This window comes from Herpailurus yagouaroundi, unplaced genomic scaffold (genome assembly GCF_014898765.1).
Source record: "Herpailurus yagouaroundi ecotype Mexico unplaced genomic scaffold, PumYag 142, whole genome shotgun sequence".
NCBI lineage: Eukaryota > Metazoa > Chordata > Mammalia > Carnivora > Felidae > Herpailurus > Herpailurus yagouaroundi.
The window spans coordinates 17,100,267-17,113,989 of NW_024412397.1; the positions used below are offsets into that span (position 1 = coordinate 17,100,267).

The 13,723-nt window shown below is 48.8% G+C and overlaps 1 protein-coding gene and 1 non-coding gene across 2 annotated transcripts in view; one reads left to right on the plus strand and one right to left on the minus strand.

Annotated features, from left to right (window-relative positions):
• Positions 1 to 1,129: 1,129 nt before the first annotated feature.
• LOC121032694 (O-acyltransferase like protein) overlaps positions 1,130 to 13,723 on the minus strand; it is a 70,055-nt gene continuing 57,461 nt past the window's right edge. The window contains exons 14-15 of the mRNA XM_040478485.1: positions 6,418 to 6,560; positions 1,130 to 5,649 (exon numbers count right to left, since the gene is read on the minus strand). Of these exons, the coding sequence (XP_040334419.1) occupies positions 5,524 to 5,649; positions 6,418 to 6,560 (269 nt within the window). The 3' untranslated portion in view covers positions 1,130 to 5,523. The remainder of the gene's footprint in view (positions 5,650 to 6,417; positions 6,561 to 13,723) is intronic.
• Positions 12,920 to 13,026, plus strand: LOC121033262 (U6 spliceosomal RNA). The gene has a single exon (XR_005791788.1). It is a non-coding gene; the product is annotated as a U6 spliceosomal RNA (small nuclear RNA).

The following is a 13,723-nucleotide window of genomic DNA, read 5'->3' on the forward strand; positions in this document are numbered from 1 at the left end:
GCAGAACTACAGGGATGAGAGACAGTTGCTAAGAGCTGGCGGTGAGTGTATGTATCCGTCAAAACTCACGAAAAGTGCACACTTTTAAAAAAGGTGAATTTTTAGGGGCACCTGGGTGGCTCAGTTGGTAGAGCATCGGACTTCGGCTCAGGGCATGATGTTGCGGCTCATGAGTTCAAGCCCCACGTTGGGCTCACTGCTGTCAGTGCTCAGCGCAGAGCCCCCTTTGACTCCTCTGTCCCCCTCTGTCCCTGCCCCTCTCTTGCTCACGCTCTCTCTCAAAAAGAAATAAAACAATAAGGGGCGCCTGGGTGGCTCAGTCGGTTCAGCGCCCGACTTTGGCTCAGGTCATGACCTCATGGTTTGTGGGTTCATGCCCCGCGATGGGCTCTGTGCTGACAGCTTGGAGCCTGGAGCCTGCTTCGGATTCTGTGTCTCCCTCTCTCTCTGCCCCATCCCCACTCATGCTCTCTCTCTGTCTTAAAAATAAATTAAAAAAATTAAAATAAAAAAATTAATAAGCAATAAAACATTAAAAAAAGAAAAAGGCAAATTTTATTGTATAGAAATTATACCCAATTAAAAAAAAGAAAGATAGGGGTGCCTGGGTGACGCAGTCGGTTAAGCGTCCGACTTCAGCCAGGTCATGATCTCGCGGTCCGTGAGTTCGAGCCCCGCGTCGGGCTCTGGGCTGATGGCTCGGAGCCTGGAGCCTGTTTCCGATTCTGTGTCTCCCTCTCTCTCTGCCCCTCCCCCATTCATGCTCTGTCTCTCTCTGTCCCAAAAATGAAAAATTAAAAAAAAAAAAAAAAAAAGAACTCAACAGATAGTGGGGTGCCTGGGTGGCTCAGTCGGTTGAGCATCCGACTTCAGCTCAGCTCATGATTTCACGGTTCTTGAGTTCGAGCCCCGCATCAGGCTCTGTGCTGACAGCTCAGAGCCTGGAGCCTGCTTCCGATTCTGTGTCTCCCTCTTTCTCTGCCCATCCCCCGTTCATGCTCTGTCTCTCTCTGTCCCAAAAATAAATAAACGTTGAAAAATAAATAAATAAATAAATAAATAAATAAATAAATAAATATTAAAAAAAGAAAGATAAAGAATTCATCTAATACATGTAGGACAAAAGGTGCAGCATTGGACCTTGTTTTATGAGCCTCTTATCTAATAAAAATGAAATACTACATAAAATTACAGTTACTTGGGAGAGTATATTAATGCATTCCTAGTCATCATCAACAAATTTTTAAAAGTCAACCGCCATTTTAAGTGATAATCATCTATCTGTACTGCACAATCTGCTGAGATACCCAGCACTTGGCCCCTTCCTTAGTCCAAAGCAACTCTGGGCCATTCCTGGCTGCTCTGGCCGCCCTAAGAGATTTCCGGAAGCTCCTTCACAACAGGATGCCTGACATTCGCATCAGTAGTCCTGGAGTCCTTGCCAATAGGTGGTCGTTAGAAACATTCGCTTCTTGACTGAACGACTGAACGAAAGAGGAGTCACTTCTTTGTCCCGGCATCTTCAGTGGAGGCAGCCCCTTCTCTCACCTCTGCAAGGACAGTGGCGCGTCCCTGTCTGCCCACGACTGAGGGGCGTCGGGACGGGGGAGGGTTCGGTGCCCAAACCGACGAAGTCCCGGCCACATGGGGATGCGTTGGTCACCCTGCTTTGACCCTGTGATTCGAACCTGTCACCTCCGAGCTTCACCGGAGGGCACCGGGTGAGGACGTTTTGGGGACAGCCTTTTATGTCAATGGTTTTCGGGCTTTGGTCTCAGGCCCGTCAGAATCCCCAGAGAAGCGGCTTCCAATCTTCTGCCCGGAGAGTCGAGCCCCGCGAGCCCTCAGGATACAATGTCCAGACAGTCCCTTAATCGTTCTGGTTTCAGTACAGTGTCACCACCCTCACTCTGCCTGGCCTCCCTCAGTCCCTCTGTCAGCCTCCGTGTGCCAGCCTGGCCCGCCTCCATTTTCACAGGATGCGGCCACAACCCCAAACAGCACCACATCCTCACAAGGCTGAGGGACGCGACCACGAGAAGGACTTTCTCCTTGACGCTCCCCAACCCCCACCCGTTCCCGCGAGGACAGTCTTTCCCAGAAGTCCCCGGCACACGCCTCCTTAGGTCTCATTGGGCAGAGCTGGGTCACATGACCACACTTGGGCCAATCACCGGCAAGAGCACCGAGGGAGCCAAAATTGGCTTTTACGAAGTATGGGGCCTCCCCAGTGTTGATGCTGGAACGTCAGTTTGGTTTGGCAAGGGAGGAGGGAATAGGCATGTTCGGCGGCCACCCAAAATGGCTGCCTCCGCGATATGAGCACAGCATTGTTTTCCATCCCAGGTGGGGTCTACGGACTCTAGTTCTAAAGGCTTCTCACCTTTTTAAAAGTACTTGGGAGCCTCTCAGCTTTGACCTTCCCGGGAAGGGGGCCTGCTTGGGCCATTTGGGGATAAGAGTCTTACAAAACTGAACATATCTAAGACCTGGTTGAGAGGTGCCTGCCTGTAGGCACGAGAAGCCTCCCAGAAAAGGAATCACCTAAAAAAAGAAGGGGTTAATTCCATCACTGCCTCAGCCGCCATTTATTGATCACCTACTGTGTGCCAGCCATGGTGATCAGGGCTAGTGGTGAACAGCACAAATGCAAAGGGCAAACAATTGTCACTGTCCATCCCAGCGCCCATCGGCTCATGGGGCACCCAAGGGAGAACGACCTCTATTAGAATAAGGAAAATCTGCAAGAGCAGTTTCTGGAACAACATGCTGAGCGCTTAGCAGCACTGCATCAAAGCCTCAATGAGGGAGCACAGGTGGCACAAGGCGGGGCAGAGGGGACTTACCTGCTTGTGACATTTATGGAGATCATTTGTGCTCTGGATGGACGCAGTAGGCTGAGCACGGAGCCAGGCGGGGTGGGGGAGGGGCAGCGGGGAGGGTCCAGGCGTTTACAAGACCAGCGAGATATCCCTGGACTCTCCCAACACCAGTCGGGAGGAACTTAAGGGCGGCTGGAGTTCCTTTAGACCTGCGGGGGTGACTATACTGTCAATGTGACCTGTCCCCGGGTTGGTATGTGGGGACGAAACATGAATTTCAGAATTTAGGGAGAATTAGAGGAGTCACCCATCAATTCTCTATGCTGATGTCGCCGCCTCTAGAAATTTGCTTCAGTTTATTATATACAAAAATAGAGAAAAAAAACCAACCCAGTATAATGAGCCCCCACATACCCATCACCCAGCTTCAAAAAGTATCACGACATGGCCAATCTTGTTTCTGGTCTCCCTCGTCCTCCTGGTATTATTTTGAGGCAAATACCAGATTTTATCATTCTGTCCATAAATATTTCAGGATGCAGCTGAAAGATAAAGCCTCTTAAAAAAACAAAAACAAAAACATGACCGCAATACCACTACCACATTAAAACATCAGTGAGTCCTTAGTATCATCGAATATCCAGGCCGTGTTCAAATTTCCAGCTGTCTCGTAAATGTCATATGCTTTTTTACAGTTTGCTTCGGGATTGAAAGAAGTTCCACATACTCCATAAATCTTAAACCCCTCGGGAATTCCAGATCGAAACAAAAGCCAGAACAAAATTGGATTTCTCTATCCCTACTTTATATTTTGTGAAATTGCAAGCGTGGAGAGGGTATTTTTTTTTCCTTATTAAAAAAAAACAAAAAGAAACTTTCAAAGGCAATGTCACTAGTCGTTATGAAAGCTATTTCCATGGCCCCAAGTTTCTAGCCTCATAACCAGAAGCACTTGGCAATTTGACAGCCCATCAGTGTTGGCGGGGGAGTCATTTCCCACCAGCATCCATCCGGACTGTAGGGTTCCTCCTGCAAAGGTCACACGCCCTCAAGATCTCCTCTGAGGCCTAATTAAGTCAGAGGTGCCAAATCAGCCACCAGAGGGCTCCCAAAGAACTCCATGAACTTGGAGGTTACCCAAAAACCCAACTTGGTGCATTCTGATACAGACACTGAACATGCCGGGCAGGGACTTGTCTCCTGGCTCAGGTCAGGTTCTACCAGGAGAACAGACCAAGCCTCCGGGAGATGAGGGTCCCCAGGGTGGGGTGGAAAAGGACAAGGTTCGCTGTCGGTTGCCCTGGCAAAAGATTTGAGGCTTACAGCCCTCCCCACCCTCCAGTGGTGGTCTCAGCAGATCCGCTTGGAGAGACACAGTACAGAGATGGGGAGTCTTCTGTGCTAATTAGCTCCTCATAGCCCCGTGATTGCTGATAAACCCTTTATTTATTGAGTACACAAAGAGAGCGTTGTTTTAAGTGATGTTACGCAAATGCAAGTAGGGATGGTTAACGTGAAATCACACACCCGGGAAGGAACACAAGCCTGAGAGCCTGGACACCCTGGCCTTATAAATCTCTCCATTTCCAGGCCTTGTTGCTGGAAACCGAAGAGTTGGGATGGGAGCCATTGATTGGATCTCGTCCTTCTCTGTTGGGAGTTTTGTTGAGGGACCGTATTCTTTGCTAGGGTTGCACAACTGGCTGATTTACAACAGTAAATCATCTCACTGTTCTGGAAGGCTGCAAGTCCTAACTCGAGGTGTCAGCAGGGCTCTGCTCTCTCTGACACTCTAGGGGAGAGTCCTTCCTTGCCTCGTCTAGCTTCTGTGTCTGCCCGAAATTTTTGGCGTTCCTTGGCTTGTAGATGGCTGCCTTATTGCTGTCTGTTTTCACGTCTTCCACCCTCTGTGCATATCTGTCTCTATGTCCAGATTTCCCTGTTTTACAAGGACACCAGTCATACTGGATTAGAGCCACCTCCCCCCATGACCTCATTTTAACTTGATTACTTCTGTAAGAACACTACCCCCCCCCCCCCCCCAAACAGGTCACGTTCTAAGGTATGACGGGATTAGGACTTTGTTTCTTTTTCGGTGGACACATTCAACCCATAACAGCGACCGTGTTGTAAAATAGATAATGTTTGGAAGGCCTGTAACGACACACCCATGAACTGGGCACGCTAGTGGGTCACACAATCCTGAGGCTCCGAAATAAAGTTACAAGTCCTCAAAGGTATCATGATAACACAAAGATAACGATGATGTGAAAAACTACATACTGTGACTTTACCAAGAAATGTGATTATAACCCAAGTTGCATTAAACTCACTAGATTTGATGTTTTCCTCTGATCATTGGTACAGAAAGTACATGCCGAACAAGATATCACAAATCTAGATTGTTTTTCTTTGGTTTTGTTTGTTTGTTTTTTGTTTTTTTCTAAAAAGGTACATCAGAGAGTGATTATTGTGCTACCCAACAGGCTATCACAGAACTCTTTTATATAGTAAATAAACACTCAGAACTCTTTTTGCATTAAGCACAGAGAGAACTTGTATATCTTAAGCATTCACCAAATCAGAATTCACACCGCTTTTCGGGAACACAAGCGTTTGTTACATAAATGAGCCCCTGTCTACTTGAGCTCATTGCCAGCAGAAAAAAACCCAGTCATTCTCTAGGGTTTTACCAGAATGTTCATGGCCCAGCAGGCACTGGTCCCAACAGGTACCGCTTCAGCTCCTGACATGGTTTCTCAATGAACAGTGTCAGGGCCAGCCCAGTGATGATGGTCAGCAAACAGTGTCCAGAGAAAAGGTAGAACTGGAGACAAAGAGGGGCAGAGTAAATGCAATCCTACTACCAGATTCGTACTATGTTTGGTTTTAAAGGGCATCATCCCGGCCGTATGATCTAGATCTGTAAGACCTCCAGCCCTGAACGTTAAAACTAAGGTAGGAGCGCCTGGGCGGCTCAGCCAGTTGAACATCCCACTCTTGACTTCGGCTCGGGTCACGATCTCACAGTTCGTGAGTTCGAGCCCCGCATCGAGCTCGGTGCTGACAGTGCAGAGCCTGCGGGGGATTCTCTCTCTCCCTCTCTCTCTGCTCCTCCCCCACCGGCTCTCTAACTGCCTCTCAAAACACATAAAAATAGGGGCGCCTGGGTGGCTCAGTCAGTTGAGCGTCCGACTTCGGCTCAGGTCATGATCTCGCGGTTCGTGGGTTCGAGCCCCGCATCAGGCTCTGTGCTGACCACTTGCTCGGAGCCTGGAGCCTGCTTCGGATTCTGTGTCTCCTACTCTCTCTGCCCCTCCCCCGTTCACGCTTTGTCTCACTCTGTTTTTCAAAAATAAATGTAAAAAAAAAAAAAAACCAATACATAAAAATCAACTTAAAATAAATAGGATGAATAAAATCGAAGAAAGATATTATCCCAAAGCCCTCCCTCAAAGAAAGCAAAGGACAATAGGCCCCTAGCAGCCCCCACAACAAAGCGAGCTTCTCTCCCCGAGCCAGTGGGCTGCGTGGTGGCTCCAGCAGAGAAGGGACAGTGGAGCCACACGAGAGCGGAGAGTGGGGACTCACTCACCATGTTGGTGTCGCTGTAGTGAATGAGCGTTTCTTGAAGGCCGTTGTAGAGCATGATGAGGATCGGATGAACCAGGTAGCAAGCGTAACTGATGCTGGCCAGGAAAGCCCAGATGTGGCAGGAGAGGAGCCTGTTCACCAGCCCTGGAGGGAACGGGCAGCCTGACTTACGGAGCCATGACTCCGCCTGGTCCCTCTGGGCGCTGTGCACCTGTGTGCGCGGACTTCTAAGAAGGCCTTTATTCTCCTGATTTTTTTTTTTAATTTTTTTTTTCAACGTTTATTTATTTTTGGGACAGAGAGAGACAGAGCATGAATGGGGGAGGGGCAGAGAGAGAGGGAGACACAGAATCGGAAACGGGCTCCAGGCTCTGAGCCATCAGCCCAGAGGCCGACGCGGGGCTCGAACTCACGGATCGCGAGATCGTGACCTGGCTGAAGTCGGACGCTTAACCGACTGCGCCACCCAGGCGCCCCGATTCTCCTGATTTTTAAGAGAAGGTGCCCCACACCAAACCAAACTTTGCAGGAATGTGAAAAAATAAGAGACGCTAATACAGCGTTTCCAGTCAGTTGACTTCCTCAGTACGACCTCAAGCCCTGAGCACCGACCGTTCCGCGTGGGAAACAAGGAACCAAGTCCTTCCACCGGCCTGGGTTCTGGCTCAAGATGCAGCATGGGAGCTGCTGGGCCCTGGGATGAGGTGGTTCGCGTCGCCTGGCCTCAGGCTCGTCCTCTGTTACTGAGAGGCTCGCGTCTGGTCAACGTGTAGGTCCCTTTCGGGACAAATATTCCGTAACTCGGTGTAACTTCTAGAACTGCGTTGTCCCACGCGGTAGCCACGGATGTCCTTATAGAAGGCGGAAGAGGAGACACAGACACACAGCGGAGAGGCAGGGCGAGAAAGCCGTGTGAAGGCGAGGCAGAGACTGTAGTGATGCACTTTCGGGCTGGGAACTCAGGGCTTGCTGGTAGCCATGGCAGAGATCCCCCCTCGGGGCTTCCAGAAGGACCTTGCCAACACCTTGATATTGGGTTTCTAGTTTCCAGAACTATGAGAGGATTGATTTCTGTTGTTTCGAGCCATGAAAGAAAGGCGAGAAAGGACAGGAAGGAGGGAAGGAAGGAAGGAAGGAAGGAAGGAAGGAAGGAAGGAAGGAAAAAGAAAAGAAAAAACTCGTTTCTCCTTTGCACAAGGCTCATCTCAAGTGCTCAGTCATGTATCCCTGTTGTATCAGTTGCTCAGGACAAAATCTTTGCCATCCCAAATTCTGTTCTTTCTCCCATATCCCACAGAGTGGTACCATCTGTCTTTAAAACTGTCTATCTCAAACTGGACCATTTCTTCCCATCTCCTCCACTAACCCCCGCATCAAACCCACCAGCTCCTACTCCCTGGACCTGTACAGTAGCTTCCTGATGGATCCATTGGTCTCTCTCTGCTCTCCTTCTTGCTGCCCTGCAGTCTCCATGCAACGTCCAGAGTGCTCTTTTATTTTTTTTTTTTAATTTTTTTTTCAACATTTATTTATTTTTGGGACAGAGAGAGACACAGCATGAACGGGGGAGGGGCAGAGAGAGGGAGACACAGAATCGGAAACAGGCTCCAGGCTCCGAGCCATCAGCCCAGAGGCCGACGCGGGGCTCGAACTCACGGACCGCGAGATCGTGACCTGGCTGAAGTCGGACGCTTAACCGACTGCGCCACCCAGGCGCCCCCAGAGTGCTCTTTTAAATCACAGGTCAGATTACGTTACATGGTTTTTAAAATAAAATCCGGGGCGCCTCGGTGGCTCACTCGGTTGGGTGTCCGACTTCGGCTCAGGTCATGATCTCACGCTTCATGGGTTGGAGCCCCGTGTCGGGCTCTGTGCTGGCGGCTCGGAGCCTGGAGCCTCTTTCGGATGCTGTGTCTCCTCCTCTCTCTGCCCCTCCCCTGCTCATGCTCTGTCTCACTCTGCCTCTCAATAATAAATAAATGTTAAAAAAATTAAAATAAAATCCAGTCCTTCCCCTGGGCCTTGAAGACCCTGCATGACCTGGCTGCTACCTTCCTCTGTGTTCTCATTCCCATCTCCCTCCCACCTTGATCTTGATTCCTGTCTCACCGGTCTTCTTGCTGCTTCTCCCGCCCACTAAGCTCGTTCCAGTCTTGAGACCTCTGCCACACCATCCCTTTGCCTGCAAATATTTGCAAACTCACCCCTACTCCAGTTACCCTCCGATCCCGGCTTTATTTTTATTCCCTATATATATCCACGCTGCAATTATACACATATTTACTTAACCTGGCTCCAGATTTGTTTCCGATGGCTGCTGCAACAAATTGCACAAATATCGTGGCTCAAAACAACAACAATCTACTCTTGCGTCATTCTAGAGACAAGAAGCCCCAAACCAGTATGGCTGAAATCACGGTGTGGACAGGGTCACACTCCCTCTGGAGGCTCTAGGGGAGAATCCATTTCTTGTCTCCTCCGACCCCTCCTGGCTTCTGGCTCTCCTTGGCTTGTGGCCCCTCCCAACAACATCAGCGGTTTCAAATGTCTCCCCACTCCATCTTCGTGTCGCTGTCTCCTCTGCGAGTGTCCCTCTATCCTCCTCTTTGGAGGGTACACGTGACCACATTTAGGGCCCATATAATCTCCCTGCCTCCCAATCTCGTGATCGCCGCCATCACATCTGCAAAGTCCCAGTTGGACCTGATATACCAGGGGTCGTTAATGCAGCTTACTAGAGTCTCCCAGGCTGTGTCCCCTACCCCCCTGTGATCTCCTACAACAGAGACGTTTTTTCTTGTCTACTGCTCCACATCCTGTGCAACTTGAACAGCGCTTGGCGTAAAGCGAGCATTCCGGAAGTATTTTATATGATTGAGAGAACAGAGATGGCGTCACCGGCCAAAGATACCTTTGCCCCAAGTGAATGTCAAGGGATAAGATCAACCAAGACATTTCTGGGGAGCAAACAATATAGTTATAGGAAAATTAAGGCAAGAGAGAGCCCGTGTCACGCAGGTAAACGAAACACAAAAGAACATCCTTAAAGCAAGCAACCTCCTGGTCACATCATGAGCCACAACTGGCTCCAGTCAACTGTTAATCACATTAAATTAATGTTGTTAATTCAGACCTTGTTTGTTTTGTAGTTTTATGGTTACTTTATTATTTTTTTCTGAAGACTTTATTTTTAAGTATTCTCTACACCCATCATGGGGCTCGAGCTTACAAACCCGAGCTCAAGGGTCGCATGCGCCACTGACTGAGCCAGGCAGATGCCCCCTTCTGTTTAAATTTTTTAAATGTTTCTTTATTTTTGAGAAAGAGTGAGACAGAGCGTGAGCAGGGGGAGGGGCAGAGAGAGAGGAAGACACAGAATCCGAAGCGGGCTCTAGGCTCTGAGCAGTCAGCACAGAGCCCGACACGGGGCTCCAACCCATGAACCGTGAGATCATGACCTGAGACAAAGTTGGATGCTTAACTGACTGAGCCACCCAGGTGCCCCATTTTTGTGGTTACTTTATAACCACATTTGTTTTGACTTTATAAATCTATGTAGATTTATGTATGCTCATGTTTAGGTAAAATTAGAATTAAAATAATTTAAGCCAATACTAAGGATCCCCAAAGACTTCTTGTTCCTTTGGAATGGGTCCACGTATTACTAAAGTTCGAGGACCCCTGAAGGAGAGACGGCACCACCAAAAGGTTTTAACTGGTGGAGTCACGTGGTCAGAAGATGACTCTGGCAACTCAGCATGGAACCAAACCCTCATGGTCTACACTGGCCCTGACTCAGACGACGGAAAGATGATTTGAGGCATCAGGAACCCCCTTCTCACCCTGAGAGTCTCGGTGAAACACTTCCTCAAATGTTCCTTTACAGATGTACTTTTCTAAAGGTCACCAGGTGGACACATATTTTCTAGGATTGAACCTCACCTGTCACCTCCTACCTTGACCTGCTAACCAATCTTGCTATCTTATAGCACCAGAGATACAAACCTAGAACATCAGTCGCCCCTGCAGTTGTGATTGGCTAACGACAACACTCTTTGAAAACACGTATCACTCAAGAATGCATTAAAGGACTTGTCTGTCGTCTGGATTAACGGAGGCGTCGTCCATGCTCAGGCTAAGAATTGCTAGCATTTACTAGCTCCACGGTAATGATAATGCTGCAAATCTGATTGATCTTTTAAAAAATATTTATTTATTTATTTTGCGAGAAAGAGAGAGAATGTGAGTGGGTGAGGGGGGGGAGAGAGAGAGAGAATCCCAAGCAGGCTCTGCACTGTCGGCACAGAGCCCTGTGTGGGGCTTGAACTCACAAACGGTGAGATCACGACCTGAGCCAAAATCGAGAATCGGACACTCAACCGCCTGAGCCACCCAAGTGCCCCCAATTTGATTAATCTTCTAACTTGACCTAAGACTCTCCCCCCAGCAAGTTATTCTTCATTTAGCACGACTTTTACAAGAGACGAGAATACTGTTATGCTACCACCATATCGTGGGCGGCCTGTGCCAGGCCAGGGAGAGGAGTTGCCTATGTTCTGAGGCTCTGGGGACAGCTCATGGTCATTGTCACCAGGTGGGAGCAGTGTTAGGGTGGGGTCCTGTGATTCAAACAGCTGCCCAGAAATGCAAATACATCCGTCAGCGAGAACGTGGTCCATTTCTTCTTTAACATCATTTCTCCATAGAAGGGAAAGCGTTTAAAATTAAAATATTAAAGAACAAATTCCTCATCCTTATATACTCATCAAATTCAGAAACAGTTCTACCAATCAAACATCTGAGAGGGGTCCTATTGCACAGAAACGACGGTCGCGGGCTTTGGGCATCGGCTTTTCACTCGGTCCGGGGTTCGTTTTCTAGCTCAACTGCTACTGAGCTGCGTGACCTTCAAGTGTTATCTCCAGGCGCCATCTTTCTCACAGAGAAATAGCATGTTATAGCTGTACCCACAGCGGTGTGGCCGGCGTCACCCAGGATCACATGGGTGAAATTCTCCATGAGACCCGGCGGAAGCCTGTGCCCCGTCAGCAAGAGTTGTTGTGATCAATTTATCGTTTTCCTCCTTAACCCATGAATCCCAAACGCCTTTGCTGAGGCTAAGTGGGTTGGGTTCACAGGCCAAACTTTAAGCTCATCCTGATTATTTCCCTAGGGTATATAAAGGTGTCATGACTGCACCTGGCTCTATTTCCAACCCTTCAGGGCTTCCGGGCAGTGCGGGGCCAGAACTTTTTCTGGATGATTCTTGCCAGTCTTTCTCCTGTCACTTTATGACACCCCAAGCAGCCAGTCCCTATCTCATGCCAACTAGAAAAGAAAGGGAAAGGGGCGCCTGGGTGGCGCAGTCGGTTAAGCGTCCGACTTCAGCCAGGTCACGATCTCGCGGTCCGTGAGTTCGAGCCCCGCGTCGGGCTCTGGGCTGATGGCTCAGAGCCTGGAGCCTGTTTCCGATTCTGTGTCTCCCTCTCTGCCCCTCGCCCGTTCATGCTCTGTCTCTCTCTGTCCCAAAAATAAATAAACGTTGAAAAAAAAAAAATTAAAAAAAAAAAAAAAAAGAAAAGAAAGGGAAAAAGACATCAGGTGACTTGGACAGCCATTTCTAACGTGAAGAAAACCCCTTTCTTGCCATTTCGGCCCCTTTTCTGCTTGACTTTCCACACACTGAGAGCCAGGCTCAATAGACAGTTCCCCAGCTTGTCACAGGGCTGCAGGGGATCTTGGGAACTATTCGGTCTCTACCCTCAGATAAGGAAACCGAGGCCCAGGGTGGGTGTGACCACCACTTTGGTCCCTGCCACTGGTATTTTGTTCCTACTGTAGGACCCTCTTTGTTCTCCTCCAGCTTCTAAAAGTAGCTTCATCGGAGAGGCTCAGAACCCACATTCGTACATAAACCAGTGTAGAAATCGAAAACAGAATATGGGGGGGGGTTCCCCCGGGGATACAAACAAATTGATGTCTTTGAGTCAATATCAGTCGTTCAACAACAAATAACAAAGCCCGTCTGCGCACACTGTGTTTTCGCATTTGTCCCCTTTATTTTTTTTTAAATTTTTTTTTTCAACGTTTATTTATTTTTGGGGACAGAGAGAGAGACAGAGCGCGAATGGGGGAGGGGCAGAGAGAGAGGGAGACACAGCATCGGAAACAGGCCCCAGGCTCCGAGCTGTCAGCCCAGAGCCCGACGCGGGGCTCGAACTCACGGACCGTGAGATCGTGACCTGGCTGAAGTCGGAATTTATTTTTTTAATGTTTTTTTTTTTTATATTTATTTTTGAGACAGAGCACGAGTGGGGGAGGGGCAGAGAGAGAGGGAGACACAGCATCGGAAACAGGCCCCAGGCTCCGAGCCGTCAGCCCAGAGCTCGACGCGGGGCTCGAACTCACGGACCGCGAGATCGGGACCTGAGCTGAAGTCGGACGCCCAACCGACTGCGCCACCCAGGCGCCCCGCATTTGCCCCCTTTAAAAGGACCCAGTGTGTGCTCGCTTCGGCAGCACATATACTAAAATTGGAACGATACAGAGAAGATTAGCATGGTCCCTGCGCAAGGATGACACGCAAATTCGTGAAGCATTCCATATTTTTTAAAGAGCTCACCAAACTCCACACCCGAAAAGCAAATAACCCAGTGAAGAAATGGGCAGAAAACATGAATAGACACTTCTCTAAAGAAGACATCCGGATGGCCAACAGGCACATGAAAAGATGTTCAGCGTCGCTCCTTATCAGGGAAATACAAATCAAAACCACACTCAGATATCACCTCACGCCAGTCAGAGTGGCCAAAATGAACAAATCAGGAGACTATAGATGCTGGAGAGGATGTGGAGAAACGGGAACCCTCTTGCACTGTTGGTGGGAATGCAAATTGGTGCAGCCACTCTGGAAAGCAGTGTGGAGGTTCCTCAGAAAATTAAAAATAGACCTACCCTATGACCCAGCAATAGCACTGCTAGGAATTTATCCAAGGGACACAGGAGTACTGATGCATAGGGGCACTTGTACCCCAATGTTCATAGCAGCACTCTCAACAATAGCCAAATTATGGAAAGAGCCTAAATGTCCATCAACTGATGAATGGATAAAGAAATTGTGGTTTATATACACTATGGAATACTACGTGGCAATGAGAAAAAATGAAATATGGCCTTTTGTAGCAACGTGGATGGAACTGGAGAGTGTGATGCTAAGTGAAATAAGCCATACAGAGAAAGACAGATACCATATGGTTTCACTCTTATGTGGATCCTGAGAAACTTAACAGGAACCCATGGGGGAGGGG